This window comes from Salmo salar, chromosome ssa13 (assembly GCF_905237065.1).
Source record: "Salmo salar chromosome ssa13, Ssal_v3.1, whole genome shotgun sequence".
Lineage (NCBI taxonomy): Eukaryota > Metazoa > Chordata > Actinopteri > Salmoniformes > Salmonidae > Salmo > Salmo salar.
Genome location: NC_059454.1, coordinates 58,723,622 through 58,747,789, shown reverse-complemented (window position 1 = coordinate 58,747,789; position 24,168 = coordinate 58,723,622). Strand labels below are relative to the sequence as shown.

General features: G+C 42.7%; 1 protein-coding gene across 1 annotated transcript in view; it reads left to right on the top strand.

Moving 5' to 3' along the window:
* The window catches only part of LOC106567511 (serine/threonine-protein kinase 10), a 46,328-nt gene that overhangs the window by 3,007 nt on the left and 19,153 nt on the right, over nt 1-24,168 (top strand). Inside the window, exons 2-6 of the mRNA XM_014136826.2 lie at nt 9,047-9,211; nt 19,574-19,622; nt 20,304-20,453; nt 22,134-22,206; nt 22,978-23,172. Coding sequence (XP_013992301.1) covers nt 9,047-9,211; nt 19,574-19,622; nt 20,304-20,453; nt 22,134-22,206; nt 22,978-23,172 — 632 coding nt within the window. The remainder of the gene's footprint in view (nt 1-9,046; nt 9,212-19,573; nt 19,623-20,303; nt 20,454-22,133; nt 22,207-22,977; nt 23,173-24,168) is intronic.

Below are 24,168 nucleotides of genomic sequence, written 5' to 3'. Positions count from 1 at the left end.
ATCTGCTCGTGCCCAGTGTGGTACAGTGGGTGCCTTTGACTTAGGGGGCCAGTGGAAGAAGTGAGGCCTGACCAGAGTACAGTGCCCCCACTCATACCTTGTGAACAGGCATGTGGGATTTCACTGACGACACTGAAAGAAAAAATAACATGGAGCCACCCTAATAGAAATAAATGATGCCTTCAGTTACCCCTACCACCAAAATACACAACCTTATGCTGCATGTTGGCCAATTTTAACAGTGGCTATTGACTAAGCAGTTTTCTGTCCAGAGGATACTTTAAAATCTCTTCATGTCTCATACCCTTTAGGAATAGAATTTAGTATACTACAAGATATCTTTGGAATGTCAACACTTTTCAATAAAGACTGAAACATGTGACAATACTGTCTCTACAATCTTCCCCCTTGGCTAAATGTGTTTTCCAGTCCCCAGAAGTCTGGCTGTCCTGGAGTGCTTGCGGAGGAGTCAGGGTCAGGAGGAAAGCTATGGGCCAAAGGATGTTTCCATCACTCCTATGTGGCTCTTGGGCTACTGACTAATCAGTCTGTGGGATGGGGTCTTGGGGCTCCGCTCCACAGCCCGTCCATACTAGACTTCGTCCCAAATGGTTACCTATTCCCTTTATAGTGCACTACTTTGGACCAGAGCCCATCAAAAGTAATGCACGATATAGGGAATGAGTTACCATTTGGGACATATCAAGGGAGTTCAGGAAGCCACCAGATGACTCCCATAACACAAGTCAATTATATACCAGTATGGAGGACACTTCTGTTCAGTGCTCCAGGGCCGGCAAGATCTAGTTCAAATGTTGGCTGTAACAACTCCTTTTACAACAGCTGTGAAACAAATCAACTCGTTGAGTCATCTGTTTGCTTGGTCATTGCTGGTCACATGCTTCCTTTTTGATTCCAGTAATGTCTGGGAGAGTGTAGGTGTCAGTCTGGCCAGCCACTGGCCTCATGATCTGGGTTGGCTGTACACATCCGGGTGAACAACAGGGCTTTGTTGACATTCTCTCAGGTTGTCATGGGGGGTATCACGGTTAGGTATCACTCTCAGGTTAATGGGCCCCATTGGCCTGTCACTGTCACCAGATGGTAAGGAGGACCTAGTAGTCAGTGTCACGCAGCAGTAGTTAACTTAAAGCTGCTCTTTGAACAGTATACAGGTATCTGTATCTAGTCTGATGAACTAACCAGGAGGCGGGAGGCCTCGACTATCATTCTTGAAACACACGTGTGCATCAACTTGTTCACTTCTGAGACCAAAGATTTCCCAGGGCTACAGGTAGTCATGACTAGAGCAGAGTTGCGTAAATCTCCCCCACATGACGGCTATTGCTGAGATGGGAGAATGTCTCACTTCCTGCTGATCACTGTGTCACAGCATGTTGTGTTTGCTGGTATGGCCGATGCACAAGTGCCGAAATGTCCCTTTTACTTATTAATGGGACACGTGCTGCTGAGCAGGCTCCCTGGCTGCTGTTGCCTTGTACTGTGAGTTGCATTAGTTAGCGTAGCATTACCCGACGGCGCCGTCAAAAGTGGTACCCTTTCCCCTATATAATGCACTACTTTTGACCAGAAAGTAGTGCACTATGTAGGGTATAGGGTGCCATTTGGGACACAGATCAAGGGTTTTCCTGTAATACAGGAGGCCTGCATGGTGAAAGCACATTTTGTGCTCCAGGGCTGGTAATCTGTGGGGCCCAGCTGTGACCGGCCTGATAAGGATTCTCCTGTAGAGGCTTGTCCCCCATGACTCCCCAGCCCCCTGTCGGTATGTGGCAGGTTGCCTCAGTGGTGACTGTCTTGAGTTGGAGTGTGGGTGAGGGAGGGATGTTTTTTGAGACTGAGAAAATCATGAGTTAACAAGTCATAACTGGTTTTGGAATACATTGAAGCTAGTCTAAATCCGATTCGGAACCTACTGTTAAAGTACAATACATGACGTAACAGCAGTGCTTTGAAAAGTAATCGAACATGTATGCCTTTTGTGCAGTCTATCAAAGCACCATGTTTCACGTTTTTTATCAAGATGGGTGACATTTTCTCCACGAGTGAATGTACTGTACTATGTTTTATCCAGTCAAGCATCAGCAAAATTTACTCAACAGCTCCATGTTCAGAGCCCATCTTAAGAGATGTGCTGTGGCGAGTTCTTCACTGGGGTTTTGAGCCTGACACCTTTCATAATACCTCGCAGCGAAACTACCACATCCTGAAAGACAGCAGCACCGTACCTCTCTGGGTTCAAAGTTTGAACTTTCCTGCTGCGTCCCCCAGCCATGTTTAACAACTCTCTGTAAATAAAGATACAGTAAGAGTTTAACCCTATGTAATCCTCAGCCTATTTTGTTTTAACTAGGCAAGTCAGTTAAGAACAAATTCTTATTTACAATGACAGCCTACCGGGGAATAGTTCAAGGGCAGAACGACAGATTTTTACCTTGTCAGCTCTGGGATTCTATCCCGCAACCTTTCAGTTACTGGCCCAACGCTCCAAACACTAGGCTACCTGCCGCCCCAAAATGTAAGACGAGAAATAAAATGTTCCCAGTGGAAAGGCAGGTAGCCGAAAGAACACCACACCAGTGTCTACATACACAGCCAGCAGTGAAAGCTCCTGGAAGATTCCTGGAAGACGCTAATGATCATCCCCTCTAAAGCCAAAGCTTATTTGCAGAGGGCTTAGTGTACACAAACCAATCCCCTGGCTCCGTCTTCCTGCCTGCCATGTCTGTCTGCCCGGGGACTGATTTTGAGCTGTATGACCACCTGTGATCTCCCCTGACCTGTCCTCCTGACCTCTGGGGACGAGAGCTAAGCATCCTGTGGAGACAAGACGCATTTGGCATGTGTTCAAGAAGAAGATTGAGAGGAAGCGCAGCGTATGCCACAGATTGCATCTGGACGTGACATCTGTTTGTCACAAATGCCCCCCTATTCCCTATATACTGTCTGTAATATTATGTTTATCTTCTATATTCTGTTTACCTTGGCATTATTTACCAAATCAAATTCCGTCTATGTACACTACTGTTCAAAAGTTTGGGGTTACTTAGAAATGTCCTTGTTTTTGAAAGAATCACTTCTTTTGTCAGTTTCAAAATAACATCAAATTGATCAGAAATACAGTGTAGACATTGTTAATGTTCTAAATGACTGTTGCAGCTGGAAACAGTAGATCTTCCCCCCAAAAAAGAATCTATCATTTTATATGGCTAATTGATCATTAGAAAACCCTTTTGCAATTATGTTAGCACAGCTGAAAACTGTTGTACTGACTAAATAAGCAATAAAACTGGCCTTCTTTAGACTAGTTGAGTATCTGGAGCATCAGCATTTGTGGGTTCAACTACAGGCTCAAAATGGCCAGAAACAAAGCACTTTCTTCAGAAGCTCGTCAGTCTATTCTTGTTCTGAGAAATGAAGGCTATTCCATGCGAGAAATTGCCAAGAAACTGAAGATCTCGTACAACACTGTGTACTACTCCCAGAATAGAAAGAGGAGTGGGAGACCCCGGGTTAACAACTGAACAAGAGGTCAAGTACATTATAGTGTCTAGTTTGAGAAAGACACCTCACAAGTCCTCAACTGGCAGCTTCATTAAATAGTACCCGCAAAACAGCAGTCTCAACATTAACAGTGAAAAGGCAGCTCCGGGATGCTGGCCTTCTAGGCAGAGTTGCAAAGAAAAAGCCATATCTCAGACTGGCCAATAAAAATTAAGATGGGCAAAAGAACAGACACTGGATAGAGGAACTCTGCCTAGAAGGCCAGCATCCTGGAGTCGCCTCTTCACTGTTGACATTGAGACTGTTGTTTTGCGGGTACTATTTAATGAAGCTGCCAGTTGAGGACTTGTGAGGTGTCTGTTTCTCAAACTAGACACTAATGTACTTGTCCTCTAATGATCAATTAGCCTTTTAAAATGATCAACTTGGATTAGCTAACACAACATGCCATTGGAACACAGGAGTGATGGTTGCTGATAATGGGCCTATGTAGATATTCCATAAAAAATCTGCCATTTCCAGCTACAATAGTCATTTACAATATTAACAATGTCTACACTGTATTTCTGATAAATTCGATTTTTAAAAAATTATTTTAATGGACATGTGCTTTTCTTTAAAAAACAAGGGCATTTCTAAGTAACCCCAAACTTTTTGGAATGGTAATGTAAATTGAATGGTAGTGTAAGCCCTATGGGCCCTCTATAGAGGGTATAGATGCATTTGGGACGCATCCTCTATGTGCAGCAGCAGCGTAGCAATTGACACTAATTAATAACTAGTTATCATTAGTATGTTCTTTCTGTTCAATAGGACACATGCCTTTTGACCGTTATAACGTTCTTTGTGCTTATAGAGAACTCTGGCAGACTTCATGCAGAAGCCTAGTCCTACTCTCATAAATAGAATGGGATGATAGCCACTTATTTTGATAGAGGCTTTATTCAAGCGAACACCTACATTAGTTAGACCTGATATGCAAGTCATTCAAGAATCTAACACACAGCCCTAGTGCCCCCAGCCCAAAGCTGCCAGAGATGTCTTTTTTTTTCTCCTCAATTTTTGTCATAATGAGTAAGTCGAGGTCAAGATTTACTCGGCAGCCTAATGTTAACAAGAATTCTACACGTCTTAACGGCAGGGCTAAGGTTAAGCACAAACATTATCTAGAGACGGGTTGGGGATGGGATCTGTGTGCGTGGCACTGTGTGTGCGCTGGCAGACTGCGTACTACAGTGTACCAGCAGGCAGGCCCACGCCTCAGCACACCGCCCCATGCTTACTGTACGCTGATATCTGACACTATTGATTCAGCCTGGAGATAATTGGCCCCAGGAGGCTGTGCCAGCAGCAGAGTGCAGAGACACACCACCCAGTGTGTCTGCTCCTCTCCTCTCACAGCCAGGTGTAGTAATCCGCACAGTCACTTCTCCAACTGGATCTCAGGCTTTCTCTGGCTTTATTTATGACCTGCATGTTCTATTTGAACAGATTATCTCTAAGTGTTTTAGGAGGGTGATTTACTTTGGGGTGGCTGGGGGCAGTGTGTGCGCTCACAGCCATGTACCCAAAAGGCAGGAAACAATAGCTGATCCCTCGTTTTACTTCTTCAACCTCTGCCCCTTCATGGAGCATTGGTGTGTGGTTTTTATTTTTTTATTTTCAGGGAGTGTCGCAGGCAGGCTAGTAGAGGCAGAGGAGAGGGGCCAGTGTCAATCAGTTGTTCCTGACATCCATGGAAACATTGGGCAAAACAAACCACAGAACAGTTGTTTTGTTCCCCAGTAGGATGATTGCGTTAGAGCTCAGCTTTGTACTTCTTCGCTACGATAATGGGAGGGAGACTCGGTGGTGTGAGTCTGTTTTGCAGCCGGTTCCCACTTCTTTTTTCTGTTAGTATAATTAGGTTAGTGTGATTTACACAGCTCTATCCTCAACCAGCACCTCTCCTCCCTCTGCATATTCCCTCCTCCAGTGGAGAGTCTCCAGGGCCTTGATGACTTCCAGGAAGTCAGCGCTCCCTTGTGAGGCACAATGACTGTGGTGGGGGGGGGGAGAAAGAGAGAGTTGTGAGATCTTGGTTGTGAAGGCTTGTAAAGTGGGACTGGTAACATAACGTGGCACCCTGTTGCCTCAGATGGTGGGAGCAGAGCAGGTTCCTGATGGTGTTGAAATGCAAATACTCAGTGACGCATTGTCAGATACGCTAGCATGTCTCTCCGGTCATGCACTGTATGCAAAGGTTAGGTTTCCTGACTTTGTTACCTCACCAGGAAAAACATAATGTTTAAAAAAGGCCCTGGACTTATTCCAGGTGAGATCATGTGTTCAGGAAACCTCAGGACTGTAACTATATGGTAGGCTAGTATCTCGATGCCTGACTGCAGTGTTTACCCATATGTTTTCCCACAGCCCCCTCAGGTATTGGACCCCATCAGGCTGTTCAGTCTGCAGCCTCACATCTCCAGGTCATTGGGAGGAGCTAAAGCAACACACACAAACCCAAACTAACCTGGTGGGGGGTGGCACAATTTTAGAACCCTTCAAAATCCTATTTTCCCTTACCTTGACCTTAACTCTACCCCTAAACCTAATTTGAATCCTAACACTAGTTCTACCTTAATCCTAAACCCCCTAGAAATCTAGCTTTTGATCTTGTGGTCATCTTAATCTTTTATTTTTATTGGCCAACAGTTTTCAGCTGTGCGAACATAATTGCAAAAGGTTTATGTAATGATCATTTGCCTTAAAATGATAAACTTGGATTAGCTAACACAACGTGCCATTGGAACACAGGAGTGATGGTTGCTGATAATGGGCCTCTGTACGCCTATGTTGATGTTCCATTAAAAAAATCTGCTGTTTCTAGCTATAATAGTCATTTACAACATTAACAATGTCTACACTGTATTTCTGATCAATTTGAAGTTATTGTAATGGACAAAAAAATTTACTTTTCAAAAACAAGGACATTTCTAAGTGACCCCAAACTTTTGAACGGTGGTGTACATGTATATATTACCTCGACTAACCTGTACACCCGCACATTGACTCTGTACCCCCTGTATATAACCTCGTTATTGGTTATGTTATTTTGTTTTATTTTTTATTTTATTTAGTAAATGTATTAACTCTTTCTTGAACTGCATTGTTGGTTAAGGGCTTGTAAGTGAGCATTTCACGGTAAGGTCTACATCTGTATTCGGTGCATGTGACAAAAACGATTTGATGGTCAATGCAGCACATGCAACAAGATGTTGATGACAACGATGCTGTTTTGCTTCTTAATATAAATCCACAAGTGTTCTATAATCACACTATTAGTTTGTATCTTACTGTCTGCAAACGGTTAGTTTGTCTTAGCAAGTTGTGGCAAAAATAAATTGTGTTATACGGAACCCAAACCGGCTGTGCACGTGTGCCATCGTGCATAAATGCATTTTGTCCCCTCACACCAAATGCGATCACGACACGCAGGTTAAAATATCAAAACAAACTCTGAACCAATTATATTAATTTGGGGACAGGTCGAAAAGCATTAAACATTTATGGCAATTTAGCTAGCTAGCTTGTACGTGCTAGCTAATTTGTCCTATTTAGCTAGCTTACTGTTGCTAGCTAATTGTTCCTGGGATATAAACATTGTTATTTTACCTGAAATGCACAAGGTCCTCTACTCTGACAATTAATCCACACATAAAACAGTCAACCAAATCGTTTCAAGTCATCTCTCCTCCGTCCAGGCTTTTTCTTCTCGACTTTATAATGCAATTGGCAACTTTCATAAATTAGGTGCATTACCGCAACCAACCACGTTCGTCTTTCAGTCACCCACGTGGGTATAACCGATGAGATGGCACGTGGCTTCCTGCTTCTATAAACCAATGAGGAGATGGGAGAGGAAGGACATGCGGCGCGATCTGCGTCAGAAATGGAACTGACTTCTGTTTTAGCCCTTGGCAACGCAGATGCTCGTTGGCACGCGTGCAATAATTGAGTAACATGTATGTCTACATTTATTTTGCAACGCATGCGACACTAGGGGTGTAGTTATTCGCTAATCGCTATTTAGCTGTGAGTCAGATATAGTATGTAGCTAATAATTTCCTGATACCAGTGATGGTGTAGGCTTAAATTAGCATGTTTGTGCAACAGTATCTTCCAAATAAAAGAGGAATAGGCAAAACATGAATATGTTAGCTACATGAATTAGCTAAGAGAACATTTAATCTAGCCAAAGGTTATAGGGTCCCTGAGGAAACACTGACCAACACGTTGGTGCCTACCCTGTCACAATAACGCCTCCCTTGCTTTTACATTCATTGTCATGTCAAACAACACTTTATTCAAGGTGCCCATTTATATTCTATTTCCATTATTACTAGAGTTCACCCAAGTGCTTTGATCTAAATCAAAGTATCAATCAATTAGAATGGAGAAAGCCCCTTTTTTTTTTTTTTTTAAATGTTTATTCGCTTACAATTTATTTGTTGCCTCCCTAGGGTCAATCACTACTCAAAGCAAATGTCAAACTTTTTTTTATTATTCAAAAACAATGAAATACTGCCATACCGTTAAATATATATTTGTCATATTCCGCTACCTTTACCCCTCATTCTCAGAAATATAACTATGACACACAAACATATACTTTCCTTCTAGTTATGTGTTCACCACTGATTCACCCTCCTGTTTTGATGCTTGTGTATCATTCTGTTGTGGACATGTACAATCTGTTTGTGTTTAACCACTGTGTAGTGTCATTTTCAATGTGGATGGGCTGGCTGGCTATAGTGGTTCCTCCTCCGCAGCTCTTATAGGGTGTGGAGTTTCCTTTCCTGTTGTGCTTTTTAAAGTGCGGTTAAGTAACATTTTAATTAGCCTCTTGTGTTTGTCAGAGTTTTTGACTCTCCTAGGGTTTTGATTGGGTTCTCTTCTCATGAAAGTCTTGCGCGTGCTGAGAATTTCACTGAGTGGGCAGGGCCAAGATATGCTTTTGAAGTCCAATCTATACTGTCAACTGTTTCTAGTGTTTTATCTATGTGAAGTGTTAAGAAAATTGAATTCATTTTGTAATTTATGACAGTCTCTCATGATGTATTCAATACCTTTCAATTGTAGTCACATACATTCGTAATTCACTTCTGTGTTTTCTAAGGTGGTTTTCACAAGTTTAATTTCCTTCCTAACACCCCCACTAGTTCGCCACACTGCCGGGCCCCACCTATGATGTTTCTTAGTATTAACAAATATAAAATTCACTGTCCTTGTATAGCCTGTTGAAACAGCCCCCTTGTGCAGAAATCATTTGTGTACTACCTGTGTGCTCACCTTTTGCCATTTTTACCAGTGTCTCAATAGAACATAACTCCTGTTAAGAATGAATCTCAAAATCCATATATGATATGGCAGTTTGAGAAGGCCCATTGACTGAATCTAGGCTTCTAAATGGCTCTATCCTCCACATGACAATCTTCTCCCCATTTAGTGTTATGTAAATGTTGACTAATTTGTCTTCTAGGCCAAAAATAAGGAGACTGGAGTCCTGGCTGCAGCCAAAGTCATTGAGACGAAGACTGAGGAGGAGCTGGAGGATTACATGGTGGAGATAGATATCCTGGCAAAGTGTGACCACCGCTACATTGTCAAGCTGTTGGACGCCTTCTACCATGATGCCAAGCTCTGGGTAAGACCTTCGGGGCCAACAGTGGGCCAGAACTGGGCCGTGTGGAGTTTGTTCTGTTACCCAACTCAATGGTTTAATCCCCTCCATAGCCCTCTATTACAGAAAAGATTCTGGATTGACCTGATGGTGAACCCTATAGGTTACTATGAGGATCAAGCTAGATCTTTCAGTTCCTCCCTTTTGTAGGGTATACTTTATTTTAGCTTTCCTCTGCTTTCTTATTATTGAATAGACTGCATGTTTTCCATGCACTTTGTAATCAGTCATGTCTGCCAAGACAAACACAAGTGACCTTATTATGGAGCCGAAAGACATGGCAGCTCTGCTTCTAGCTCCTAAGCAACTTTGTAGTATTATTTTTTTGTTTGTGTTTCTTACAATTGTAGCGCAACGTTTTATGCGCTATTCCATATAGTCGGAAATAACTTTCGGATATCAGTGGCGGTAACTCACCAGCACTCCGAATTGGCTATTTTGTTCATACCCCCCCAAGGCAATTGAACTTATCCCTAAGGCTGCTCCAAGACACCGTCGGCGGAGTAGAGGTATTCGGAGTGGACGTTTATTCTGACTCAGGAGGGGTGCACACCAGGGTATATTACTCGCTAATGTTCAGTCCCTGGACAATAAAGTAGACAAGCTCAGAGTGAGGATCTCCTTCCAGAGAGACATCAGGCACTGTAACATACTCTGTTTCACAGAATCCTAGCTCTCTCCAGATATACTGTCCCCGTCCATACAGCCAGCTGGGTTCTCAGTACATTGTGCAGATGGGAATAAAGAACTCTCCAGGAAGAAGAAAGACGGAAGTGTATGTTTCATGATTAACTACTCATGGTGTGATTGTGGAAACATACAGGAACTCAAGTCATTTTGTTCTCCTAACCTAGAATACCACACAATCAAATGCCGACTGCATGACCTCACGAGAGAATTGCCTTTGGTTATCGTCACAGCCGTGTATATTCCCCCTCAAGCCGATACCACGACGGCCCTCAAGGAACAACACTGGACTTTTATTTTAACAAGGCAAATCTGAGGAAATGCTACGGAAGTTCAATCAACACATTGCCTGTAGTACTCGCGCTTCAAAAACTCTCGACCATTGTTACTCTCCCTTCTGGGATGGCTACAAGGCCCTCCCTTTGGCAAATCAGATCACATCTCCATTCTGCTCCTCCCTTCCGATAGGCGGAAACTGAAACAGGAAGTACCTGTGCCAAGATCGATTCAACGCTGGTCTGACCAATTGGAATCCATGCTTTAAGATTCTTTTGATCATGCGGACTAGGATATGTTCCGGGTTTCCTCTGAGAATATCATTGACGCGGGGACTGAGTGCATAAGGAAGTGTAAAGGGGATATTGTTCCCACTGTTACAATTTAAAACCTACCCAAACCAAAAACCGTGGATTTGAGGCAAGCATTCGAACGCAAAACTGAAGGTGCGAACCACCGCATTTAACCACAGCAAGGTGACAGGGAATATGGTTGAAATACAAACAGTCCAGTTATGTCCTTCGTAATGCAGTCAAACAGGTTAAACTATAGTACAGAAACAGTGGAGTCGCAATTCAGCGGCTCAGACACAAGACGTATGTGACAGGGATGCCAGACAATTACAAAAGACAAAACCAGCCATGTTGCAGACACCGATGTCTTGTTGCTGGACAACCTAAACATCATATTCTCCCACTTTGAGGATAACACAGTGCCACTGATGCGGGCCACTCTCGTGGCCAACGTGAGTAAGACCTTAAGCGTGTTAACCCTCCCAAGGCTGCAGGCCCAGACAGCATCCCTAGCCGCGTCCTCCCGTCCTCAGAGCATGTGCATACCAACTGGCTGGAGTTAATTCAATCTCTCCCTATCCCAGTCTGCTGTCCCCACTTGTTTCAAGATGTCCACCATTGTTCCTGTAACCAAGAAAGCAAAGGTAACTGAACTATCACCCCGTAGCACTCACTACTGTCATCATGAAGTGCTTTAAAGAGGCTTGTTAAGGAACATATCACCTTACCTTACCTGACACCCTAGACCCACTGCAATTAGCATACCGCCCCAATAGATCCACAGACGATGCAATCGCCATCGCACTGCACTCTGCCCTATCCCATCTGGTCAATAGGAATACCTATGTAAGAATGCTGTTCATTGGATACAGCTCAGCCTTCAACAGCATAGTACCTTCCAAGCTCATTAAGCTCGGGCACTGGGTCTGAATCCCGCCTTGTGCAACTGGGTCCTGGACTTCCTGACGGGCCGCCCCCAGGTGGTGAAGGTAGGAAACAACACCTCCACTACGCTGATGCTCAACACAGGGGGCCCCGCAAGGTTGCGTGCTCTGCTGCCTCCTGTACTTCCTGTTCACCCATGACTGTGTGGCCACATGCCTCCAACTCAATCATCAAGTTTGCAGAGGACACAACAGTGGTAGGCCTGATCACCAACAATAAAGAGAGCCTACAGGTAGGATGTGAGGGCCCTGGCAGAGTGGTGCCAGGAAAATAACCTCTTGTTGATAAAATGTCAACAAAATGAAGAAGCTGATCGTGGACTTCAGGAGACAGCAGAGGGAGCATGTCGCCATCCACATCGACAGGTCCTCAGTGGAGAAGGTGAAAAGCTTTGAGTTCCTCGGTGTACACATCACTGACAGTCTGAAATGGTCCACCCACACAAACCGTGTGGTGAAAAACCTCAGGAGGCTGAAGAAATTTGGCTTGGCCCCTAAGACCCTCACAAACTTTTAGAGGCAAATATTCATAGGAACCTTTTTGTGACTGAAGCCATTTTAATGGTAATATAACAGCTTACTCAATTTAGTAAATATATGTACTAAATATTCTATCCACATACTGTCCATAATGTTGATACATCCCATCACGTGTGCATCACACAGACTCTGGACTCCGACATTGCTCATCCTAATATTATAGATCTATCCTATCTATCTATCTATCTATCTATCTATCTATCTATCTATCTATCTATCTATCTATCTATCTATCTATCTATCTATCTATCTATCTATCTATCTATCTATCTATCTATCTATCTATCTATCTATCTATCTATCTATCTATCTATCTATCTATCTATCTATCTATCTATCTATCTATCTATCTATCTATCTATCTATCTATCTATCTATCTATCTATCTATCTATCTATCTATCTATCTATCTATCTATCTATCTATCTATCTATCTATCTATCTATCTATCTATCTATCTATCTATCTATCTATCTATCTATCTATCTATCTATCTATCTATCTATCTATCTCATCTATCTATCTATCTATCTATCTATCTATCTATCTATCTATCTATCTATCTATCTATCTATCTATCTATCTATCTATCTATCTATCTATCTATCTATCTATCTATCTATCTATCTATCTATCTATCTATCTATCTATCTATCTATCTATCTATCTATCTATCTATCTATCTATCTATCTATCTATCTATCTATCTATCTATCTATCTATCTATCTATCATCTATCTATCTATCTATCTATCTATCTATCTATCTATCTATCTATCTATCTATCTATCTATCTAAATTCCATTCTTGTACTGTTAGATTTGTGTGTATTGTTAGATATCTCTGCACTGTTGGGGCTAGGAACATTTTGCTACATCCACAATAACATAAATCTGCTAAATATGTCTATGCGACCAACATTTTATTTGATTTGCTTTGAATTGTGCTGGTCCCGGACATAAACTATCCTAGGAATTACAAAATGCAATGGGGGGGGGGGAAGGGAAATAGTCAAACATCCAAGCCAACAAGTTATTAAAACAAATAATCACTGTTTAGACTGTAGCAACACTTTGTTATTCTGAACTCCGATTGATACAGAGTTAGTCTGACATTTTTATAGTCATGTTATTTATTTATTCTCTTTTTTTTACTACCACTGCATCACTGAATGTGATCAATCTATGACCATTGAAACCATCACCTGGAAATGGGTGCTGTATAAACTCATCAACTGCCAAAAGCAATGTGATATAAAGTTGCTTAGTTGAAATTGCCATAGAGGGGGAAGTAAAGATTACGTGAAGGGCTGTTCTTGCAATCCAAGGGGGGGCACCACACCAGATATGGCAGCAGGTCTATTGCTCCACCTCCCATCTGTTAAAAACACAGTGGCATAGCTGGAATTATATTTTCTTTTCTACAAGGCCTCTGCACAGGGACTGTCGGCTCATCTATTTTTTTATTTTTATAAAGGTCAGTGTGCAAATACACGTACAGCTTTCAAATTACACATTTCCTGTGTGTCCCCTTGGTGGGGTTTCAGTTTTTTTTCTCTGATCGCATTCTCAAGAACTGTTCTAGAGTAAAAGCCTATAATTTAGTGTACATAGGCAGTATAACCAGACTTGAATCTTCTGTTATTCAAGAAGCCCAGGTTATTTACAACAACAACTCCCTTAAGAGTGAGTGGTCAGGTACAGCCCAGTGTTCAAGCACTCATACCACTTCTCACTGTTTATTTCTACTTTTGGTACTGTTAAGATGGGAGATTTACGTTTTCTGCAAAAATGGAAAGGCAGGTGGAAGGGGGAGAAGGTGAGCAACTTGTCTGTTGGCCCTGCATTACACCACAAACTGGTTATAGAAAATTGTGCTAAATTTAAACTGGTATAGTTATTTATTTAAGGACCAAAAAATCGACAGCTGCCATACAGGTTGCAAAATAGTTGGGAGGATTTTATGTACCAATTCCATGGCACATGGTTTATGAACTGATACACAAAACAACGGCGGATTCAAATCTTAGTTTTTCAATTTTAAATTATACAAAATTCTTGCAACCAATAGTATGTTTTTTATTTTTATACACTACCGTTCAAAAGTTTTAGAACACCTACTCATTCAAGGGTTTTTCTTTTTTTAAATATTTTTCTACATTGTAGAGTAACAGTGAAGATATCTAAACTATGAAATAACACATGGAATCATGTAGTAACCAAAAAAGTGTTAAAAGAAATCAAAATATGTTTGAGGTTCTTCAAACAGCCCCCCTTTGCCTTGATGACAGCTTTGCACCCTCTTGGCATTCTTTCAACCAGCTTCACCTGGAATGCTTTTCCAACAGTCTTGAAGGACTTCCCACATGCTGAGCACTTATGTTCTGCTTTTTTTTCCCATCTCAATTTGGTTGAGGTCAGGGGATTGTGGAGGCCAGGTCATCTGATGCAGCACTCATCACACTCCTTTTTGGTCAAATAACCCTTACACAGCCTGGAGGTGTCATTGTTCTGTTGAAAAACAAATGATAGTCTCACTAAGCGCAATCCTGATGGGATGGTGTATCGCTGCAGAATGCTGTGGTAGCCATGCTGGTTAAGTGTGCCTTGAATTCTAAATAAATCACTGACAGTGTCACCAGCAAAGCACCCCCACAGCATAAGACCACCACCTCCATGCTTCACGGTGGGAACTACACATGCGGAGACCATCCGTTCACCCACACCGCGTCTCACAAAGACATGGCGGATGGAACCAAACATCTCAAATTTGGACTCCAGACCAAAGGACAGATTTCCACCGGTCTAATGTCCATTGCTTGTGTTTCTTGGCCCAAGCAGGTCTTTTCTTATTGGTGTCCTTTTAGTAGTGGTTTCCTTGCAGCAATTCAACCATGAAGGCCTGATTCATGCAGTCTCTGAACAGTTGATGTGTTTGTTACTTGAACTCTGAAGCATTTATTTGGGCTGCAATTTCTGAGGCTGGTAACTCTAGTGAACTTATCCTCTGCAGCAGAGGTAACACTGGGTCTTCCTTTCCTGTGGCGGTCTTCATTAGAGCCAGTTTCATAGCGCTTGATGGTTTTTGCAAGTGCATTTGAAGAAACGTTCAAAGTTCTTAATTTTCCACATTGACTGACCTTTATGTTTTAAAGTAATGATGAACTGTCATTTCTCTTTGCTTATTTGAGCTGACCTTGCCATAATATGGACTTAGCCCTATTTGATAAAAGACAATCTTCTGTATACCAACCCTACCTTGTCACAACACAACTGATGGTCTCAAACACAATAAGAAGGAAAGGAATTCCAAAAATGAACTTTTTAAAAAGGTACACCTGTTAATTGAAATGCATTCCAGGTGACTACCTCATGAAGCTAGTTGAGAGAATGCCAAGCGTGTGCAAAGCTGTCATCAAGGCAAAGGGTGGCTATTTGAAGAATCTCAAATATAAAATATATTATGATTTGTTTAACACTTTGTTTTTGGTTGCTACATGATTCCATATGTGTTATTTCATAGTTTTGATGTCACTATTATTCTACAATGTCGAAAATAGTAAAAAAGATAAACCCTTGAATGAACACACTCTGTGTCAAAAGTTTTAGAACACCTGCTCATTTAAGGGTTTTTCTTAGATAGAGAGATCACTTGTTTTGGTACTGCGCGTATGTAGGTTGTTTTTGGTCGCAGGTTCAGGAATGACTTAAGAATTGCAACATTTACCTGGAGCTAACTCCACAAATAATGATTTTTGAAAAGTCAGTCAATCAATAATGCTCTTAGTAAATAAACATTTTTGCTCTCTGTAGGAACTGAGAATGGAAAGGTTCCAAACTTTTGTGAAACATCACGGCGCAGTTGAAAAACATATAGAAATCAAAACCGGATGGTGTTCAGAGATGGATGGGAGGGGTTGAGGGGAGCTGAAGGGTGGGACTAAAATTAACAAAAATATGAACTAATATACTGTCTGTAAAATGTGTATGTAGAAGCCTAAGTATTGTTGTCCATTAGTTTACTCCAATTAGGGGAGGGATGATGGGGTTAGGCGAAAATAATAATGAAGGAACATTTGTAAAAATATATTTTTACCCAAAAATGGGCGATTGGATATTATGCAGATAATTACATAGAAGCCACAATCTATCAATCTGCAATATTAAAGCTAATCTACCCCCTAAAAATATATATTTAAAAAGATATTTGGATGTGTAGATGACGCATAAATAGAACTGTCGTACTTGGATATCATCACAAAAGAAGCATGTTCTAGTTTAGCCTCTCCCTCGCCACCCTCTCTACAGTGTCATAACTCGTACGTTCTGGGTGTGGATGAGGCATTCGATCATAAAACCACCACACAAACACTGGCACATCAAACTGAGAGCCTCTCCCTGGCTAAGGGCCAGTGCTGAGGGGATGACTAAAGATGTGTGATCCCTGGAGCATGCCAGTCTGACTGGGCGGGATGTCTCTGCTGACGACATGCTACAGACTGAACCAGCGGTTGGGCTGCGTGCCTCAAACCCCCCCCTTTTTTCACCCGGAGAGCAGGGGTGGCACATTCCGCTGCCCACCCGCTCTAGAGAGAGAGAGAGATCTGGTTTGGGAACAACCCGCTCTACAGTGTGAGAAATAGGGGGCCTTTTTAACATAGGGCTGCCATTAACACGCATGACTGCAGCCAGCCATGATAATGCTTTCATCTGGAAATCATCCCATGGTAAACCAATAAAGCTCTATTAACAGATGGGCATCGTGTTCAACTGCCAGGGCCAACGTAAAACCCTGCTGCACTGTCTGTGTCATCCGTATGCGTATATAATTTATACCTCGTCTGTCTCTCCTTGAGGCTCTGTCTTGACAAGGAGAGGAGAGGGCTCTCCGTGTAAAGGAATGCTGCAATGTTCTGTTGTTACCAAGCAGAGGCAGAAAGAGGCCATTAAACAGGAGGTGAATGTCAGTGTAGGATCATTGTTCTTGAGTCTATCCCGCACAGCTTCACTCTGTGTACAGTAAATCTGTCGTTATCATCTTGTTCACTTTCTCACTCCCTCTTTTCCACCGTCCCGGTGGACTTGCTGTACAACCTTGCATAGAGCAGTGTGTTGTCTGTCTTACTGTTCCCCTCCGTTCTGAATCACTCCTGAGGAAGTGTTATGTACCCATCTGTCACTGAAACGTTACTCATTTTCCAAGGTGTCACAAGGCATAATACTGCAGATTTTTGAACATGATGGAGAAAGCATGGCGGTCATTTTAAATACAAGTGACACACTATTTAATACCCAGGAGATTGGTTAAATGAGGTTGTAAATCACTGTCGGTGTCGGTGCACAGTTGAATAAACTTAAGTCAATGTCTCCTAGGTGCTGCCTCAGCCAGTTTCCTTGTATATCTAATAGTGTTTGCCGGTTCACACGCCAGTATCGGCTCAACTTAACTTGCCCGACTGAGCCGTCAGTGGCAGGAATTCAAAAAGGGCTTAGCCAGTGAAACTACATCTTTTAACAGGCATCAATTAACAAATTTCTCTCCAAAAGGAGGTGGATTATGACATATCCTATAGAACATCTGGGAATATTGCTCAATGTCCTTTTCACTGAACCCATAACACAGCCATCTCAAAGAATTGGTAGTTGTGTACGGTGGATGTCAACCCTCCGAGCTCTATTGGGCTGTACACCGGATGTGTTTTGTGGCTGCCTACACTCTGTTGACGGAGCTGTGTGAGTAGGTGGTGGAAGAATGCGGTATGTACAACATTTGCGTGAGCGCGTGTACGTTTTTGTGTGTGCGTACATGTGCAGCCCGTACAGGCTGTAGATCTGACCAGTTGGACCAGATCTTTCACCAGTGCAACGTTGCTCACGTCATGAGGAAACAATCCCTCAAAGTGGGGGAAGTTACCGACCTAGCAGCAATAGATAGTCATCATTACATTCCCTTAAAAATGACCTGGTGTCACACGTAAATCTGACTAAGCCTTTAGGTGTTCACCGCCGCCTTAATCCTATGTACTGTACATAGCTTGTCATCCACATCTGAATTATTTGTTGACTGGTGGATTGGCAGGGATTTAGAAAACTGGAAGGCCAGGTTATTGAGGTTAAAACCTATGCTAACACATGACCTCACAAAACCTATTTTTAATATCATAAGAGGCCCTTGTTTTACTGTGACGACATGGGCACCTCCCTCGGAATGAAGGTTGGTACACCATCCCCAGCTGTGTGTGTCTAGATGTACAGTAACAAGCCACCGTTTTGTCCTCCATTTTGTTCAGTACGAAACTCCTCCACCCTGTCCAGCAGGGTTTGCCACTGCTTTGACAATGGTGTCATAGCATAGGGGTGAGTGAATGGGTTGAATAGGGCATTTTGTGTTATGTTAACACAAGACGTACATCTGTGTTTGCCCAATCAGCAGGGAATTATGTAACCGTGAGATCACAGGGCAGGTATGCATGCAATTGAGGTCTCACAAGCCTTCTGAGTGCCCAAGACCAAACACATTGCACGCCGAACTCCTGGCTTGTAAGTTACAGTTAATGTACCACAGTGACCCTCTAGAGTCGTGGAATATTATTAAAACACTTATTTATACTCTGGCTTAGTGATAGGCCCCCGTTGACTTGCATGACTCATTCATAAGTAGCCTTTGAAAGTACAGTGTGGAGGGACTTTAAATTATGTATCTAAGTGTGTATCTGTGTGTGTGTGTGTGTGAGAGGAGGAAATAAGGATTACGTTTTTGGCAGCTGGATAAAGTCTCTCTGATAGGACATTTTTCAGACTTTTCAGTGGGCCTTTTCCCTCTTGCTGTTTCTCCTCAGCAGTGCTGGTATTTGGTTATGTGTGTTGGAAGGCTGTGGAGTTAGTGACCATCTCGTCCGTCGCTAAACACACTGACTGTAGTCCTGCACGGCCACGGTGTGTTCCTCTTTCACTGACACGAGGCAGTACAGAGTGTTTGAGAAGGCTTTCGCCACAGGTGTCAGAGACTGGAGTGTACAACTAGAAAGGGAGATGTTGGTTTCTCTCCTGTTGACTGGGCAGTGTCAGCCCGTCTGCTGACATGTCTAAGTGCTTTCTTTTTATTAGACAGATTGACTGGGTTCTAAGAGGCCTCACTTCCCAGAACTCTTGTTTGTCTGTCTCCCCCTCTTCTCTTGAGTTCAAATCTTCTCCCCCGGGTGATACAAGACCTATTCTCTGCTGTATCTCAGTGATGTTGAAAACAGTTAGGCTACCACCTGTCACTTCTGTGGACCTTCCCTCTTGTCTCCTCTCAGCCCCCTCTTTTTTTCCCCTTTTTTTCTTTACCACTCGTCCTGTTCTTTGGCAGTCTTTTTTTGTTGTTGAAGCGATCACAGTTACACACGATGAGGTTCTAACGTCTACCTTCTGACTTTGATGTTGATAGTTCTGTAGAAAATGTTATTTTTACATTCCGTGGAATCCCTCCTCCCTGTTAGGATGTTTTGTATGTAGTTTGCATTTCTGGAGAAGTTTTTGTGCTCCATTGGAATTTCCTGAGGATAAACTGTAAATCACAAATCTGCTTCCTCTTCCTCCTCACAGATCATGATCGAGTTCTGCCCTGGAGGAGCCGTAGACGCTACTATGTTAGGTAAGGAGACATGCACTACTGTAGGCCGGGTAGTCCTTTATAGGTGTGTACTCTATAATATGTGCTCTGTCCCTTGGAACATTGTTTTCCTAAGCTCCACACCTCTCCCGTTTTTTTATGTTTCACATTCCGTACCTGCGGCCGTAGCTGCAACTGCCATGGCACTGTTGCTCTTAAGGATATTGCTTTATTATGAAAGAATTAGCGAACGGGGCCAAGTGATGTCTCGTTGTTATGGGTCTGCCATTGTAACAAGGTACTAGGGGCAGACCGAGGAGACCCACACACTGTGGGAAATACCCCTGCGCTGTTCTTCCTTTGATAATCCAGCTCCTCATACAGCAGTTGCTGGCCCCAAATACAACTAACTAAACATGGAGAGAATAGGAAAAAGTCCTGTTTTTAGCATGTAAATGTTTTATCAGAGCCAATTTACGCTCTCGGGGCAGTAGCCATTTAAGACGACTTACAGCTTGTACTGGCAGCAGCTCCATCTGCCTCATGGGAAATACTCAGGTGTCCCAACGAACCCACCTTGCCTTTTTTTATAGGGACTTTGGTTCTCAGTTAAAGTTGTTGTACCATTTTCCTGTTGAGGTAAAACCTTAGCCATTGATGTCACTGCGTTAAAGTGATGTCAGTTTCCCCTAACCTGTGTCCTCCCCTCTCTCTGGTCTGCAGAGCTGGACCGGGGCCTGATGGAACCTCAGATCCAGGTGATCTGCAGACAGACGCTGGAGGCCCTGGTCTACCTCCACAGCATCAAGATCATCCACAGAGACTTGAAGGCCGGGAACATCCTCCTCACCCTGGAGGGAGACATCAAGCTAGGTGAGACCATCTTCTCCCTCCACAATGTTTTACTCATATAATGTACTCCTCTTCTAGAACACTGAGACCTCATGTTTCCAGAATACTACAACCAATTTTCTCCTCATTGGATCTTCTAGATTCCACAGCACTTAGCCATCCTCCTTAATCTTCCTCTATGCCCCTTTCCTATCAACTGTCTATCCCTCAGACCAGGGCTGTTATCCACCTTAAAACGAAAATGATTTTGAATAATTCTCCAATAAGCAACAAAGACTTCTCATTGGACAGTGTGTAATGGTCACGTTGTCTTTGGGGTTAGATTGTAGGTCAGCAAGTGCGGGGTGGGAATGTTTACATGAATGTTGCGAACGCACAACCAACCCACTTAGAAGACATCCTTCCCTGAGACATCACCGAAGAATAAAATGTGAGAAGTGTGGGAAAACGGCGTTCTGATATGTTTTTTTTTTCTGCTAAATGTGATTTGTTGCTAGTATTCTGAGTTTCAGCATTCCTGAAGTTCTTTGTGCTGAGGATTTGGGTCAAAACGGTTGATATCAGATTTTTGTTGAAGCACCACTTGCCTAACAACAACGCTGCTTTGTGGAGCCTACAGAATAATAGCTTTTAATAAATGTCAGTTGGAGAGAAACTGAGGAGCAGGATATAGAAATGTACTGTACTCTACAGGGCTGCCCGATAACTCCCGTGAACTTTTTAGAACCCTCTGTGGACTTCCCTTTTCAGCTTCTTTTTGACCAGGCCTCGGCATGGGCCTCGGGGCCCCGTTCAGAAACTTCGTACAGTCTGACTGATCCTTCATGTTACAAGGCCCTCTTCAATGCCCTTAAATATTTCCGCAAGCACAGACACCAGAGCTTTGACTTAATGACTGCCTTTGGAGTCATTAAGTCAGTCCAGTCGGTCTCAGAAAAACCTCTCTTGCTGCTTAACAGAGAGCTTTTAACAAGTTATCCAAATACGGCCGACATGTACAACACACTTCTGACTTGTCGTACGGAGCTAGTCTGTTATGCCTTTTTCCTTGAAGTTTTCTGTTTCACAGATTTAGAGCATTTTAGATTTGTTCGTCAGGTGGGAGACCCATGGTATCTATTTAATCACACAGATGGGGAAAGTTATTGAATATTTTGCTCCTAGTTTATAGGGTATTCCCATTCATCTTTCATTGACAAGTGATTGGCCCCTTAAGAATTCCTCAAGGTTTAACAGGAAACTGACACCTTTCTTGTCTGGGGAAATTTGGGATATTGTGCCTGTTCAGTAAGTTGAATGTCAGCTTTGCATCTCCCCTCAATGATGTCATGGCAGTTTACGGTGTGGAAACAAATATGATGCTGAAACGTGACAACGGGAGTGTATGATAGGAAGACTAGTCTGCTCTGCGATGGATTTGATATGTTTATACTAGTCACAATAAACAATGTGGTAGTCTTTTGAATATTTTATCGAACAAAAGCTATGCTTTTGGAAATGGACGCCTGGCTCCAATGGAAGCCGTCTCTAAGTGCCGGTTGTGTTCAGTGATTTTGAAGGAAATAAGCGCCCGGGCTATTCATTGTTTTACGGTATTCCTCCCCCGAAAGAAGATATCAGGTTATAACACTGGCCCATTAATCATTCTCTCTACCAAGAAATTGAATTAAAAAAAAAAAAAACTTTTCTTTGTGCTTGCAGCGGATTTTGGGGTGTCAGCGAAAAATACCAAAACCCTACAAAGAAGGGACTCTTTCATAGGAACACCATACTGGTAAGTACTGGTACATACACATGAAAACAGTAATGTAAATGGGTGCCTGCCACTGTGTGCGTCCCAAATGGCCCCTTATTCCCTTTTTTTATAAAGCACTACTTTTGACCAGGGCCCATGGGTGCCATTTTGAGTGCAGTGTTTAATGGGATTGCGGTGGTACTGCATGACGAAGTTAAGAACATCCTTCCTGCTACCCATGACACCTTGTTGAACCACTTGTTATGTCCTGCTTGGTATCCTAAGAGCATTCCTTACAGTAGTGCTCAGTCGTTATGTTTTGATCGTAACCTTTTACAAGGCTCTTGTGAAAGCTGATATGTATTGTTCTGGACCTTGTGCTCTGGCTTGTCCTCCGATCATGGTTGGGTTGAAGTTAACGATTGACCAGAGCAGGTCTCATCCAAGGCAATGAATGTCATCTGAAATGTCCTCTCAGTCAACCTGCCCAGGTGTTGCACATTGTTCACTAGCTTCATAAATGAGTAACAGATGGGATTTCACTCTATGTATTTTACTGTGAATGTGAAGCCAAGCAGTATACTATTTCTGAAGATTATGTAATATGTCACTTTTGATCATAGGCAAACACTGGATAGGCCTCTATCGCCAGAGCTCAGGTTGAAGTGTATAGGCCTACTATTCACTTGGTCTGTAAACATAGCTCAATCAAATGTGTGTTGACATGTCAAACACAAAATATATATGTGCACCAGATTTGGCATTTAGAGGTTAACCATTTGTCCTCTATTGTGCTATATTGTATTACAGGATGGCTCCGGAGGTGGTGATGTGTGAGACCATGAAGGACGCTCCGTATGACTACAAGGCTGACATCTGGTCCCTTGGTATCACCCTGATCGAGCTGGCCCAGATCGAGCCCCCGCACCATGAACTCAACCCCATGAGGGTCCTGCTGAAGATAGCCAAGTCTGAGCCCCCTACCCTGGAGCAGCCCAACAAGTGGTAAGACCCAGAGGGGGGTGATGATGTATAGGTCCAAACCCTAGGCCAAAAGCCAGTGACGATAGATAGGACTTTGGGTGTGCATAGCTGTGGCTTTTCTAATCAGTTTGAGGCGGTGCGTTCCATCGCTCAGTAGATGCAAGAGCTTGGGCCTATATTCTCTAGGTGCCAAGAGCTATACTCCAGATGGGAAGAGCATTCCTAGTGAAAGCTTTATTTTTCTAAGGAAATACAGTGCCTTCAAAGTATTCACACCCCTTGACTTTTTCCGCATTTATAACCCGTTTCAAGAAGCTAGGCGTATGTTGCACATCACTACTTCACAGGAGAGGTATTTCAACGCTTTATTATTATTATTATAATTTTTTTTAAATCAAAATGCATTTTTTGGGCAGAAATGCCTTGTAGAACATGTGAACTTCCATGTGCCTTAATAACAAACTTTTATGCCATCTGTAAATACGAATACAATTATTAAATTCCGAGCCTAGTTGGTTTAGCCACTGAAAAATACCGGAATTTTCCCACTAGCCATGACTGGCTGAGGATAATGAATGGGCTGGACATATTGAGAGATGAGTTCGAATTGGTCTGCCATGTCTGTAACGTGAGCTGCTCAGTATGTGTAAATAATTCTTCCTACCTCAGCTTTTTTGAAAGATATAATGTTAGCTATAGAGACCTGACAAAGTGTTGCTACTGCCCTCAAAGATCAGCGGGATGGACAAACGTTACTTTCTGCACATGGTTGACCGCAGTGACTTGACACAACAACGGGCCAAACAAGCTGTAGCTAGCTACAAACCAAACGGAAAAGACACGCTGCCGTGACGTGTTCATCCATGTACACGGCTAAGAGTCTAGCTACACTTTCAGATATTATATCTTTCTAATTTTGCCAATCATTTTCATTGCAAGTTAAAGCATACTGTTAGCTAGCTAGCTAGCGAACGTTAGCTAGTTAACGTATGTGTATGATCTGTGTAGTAATATTAT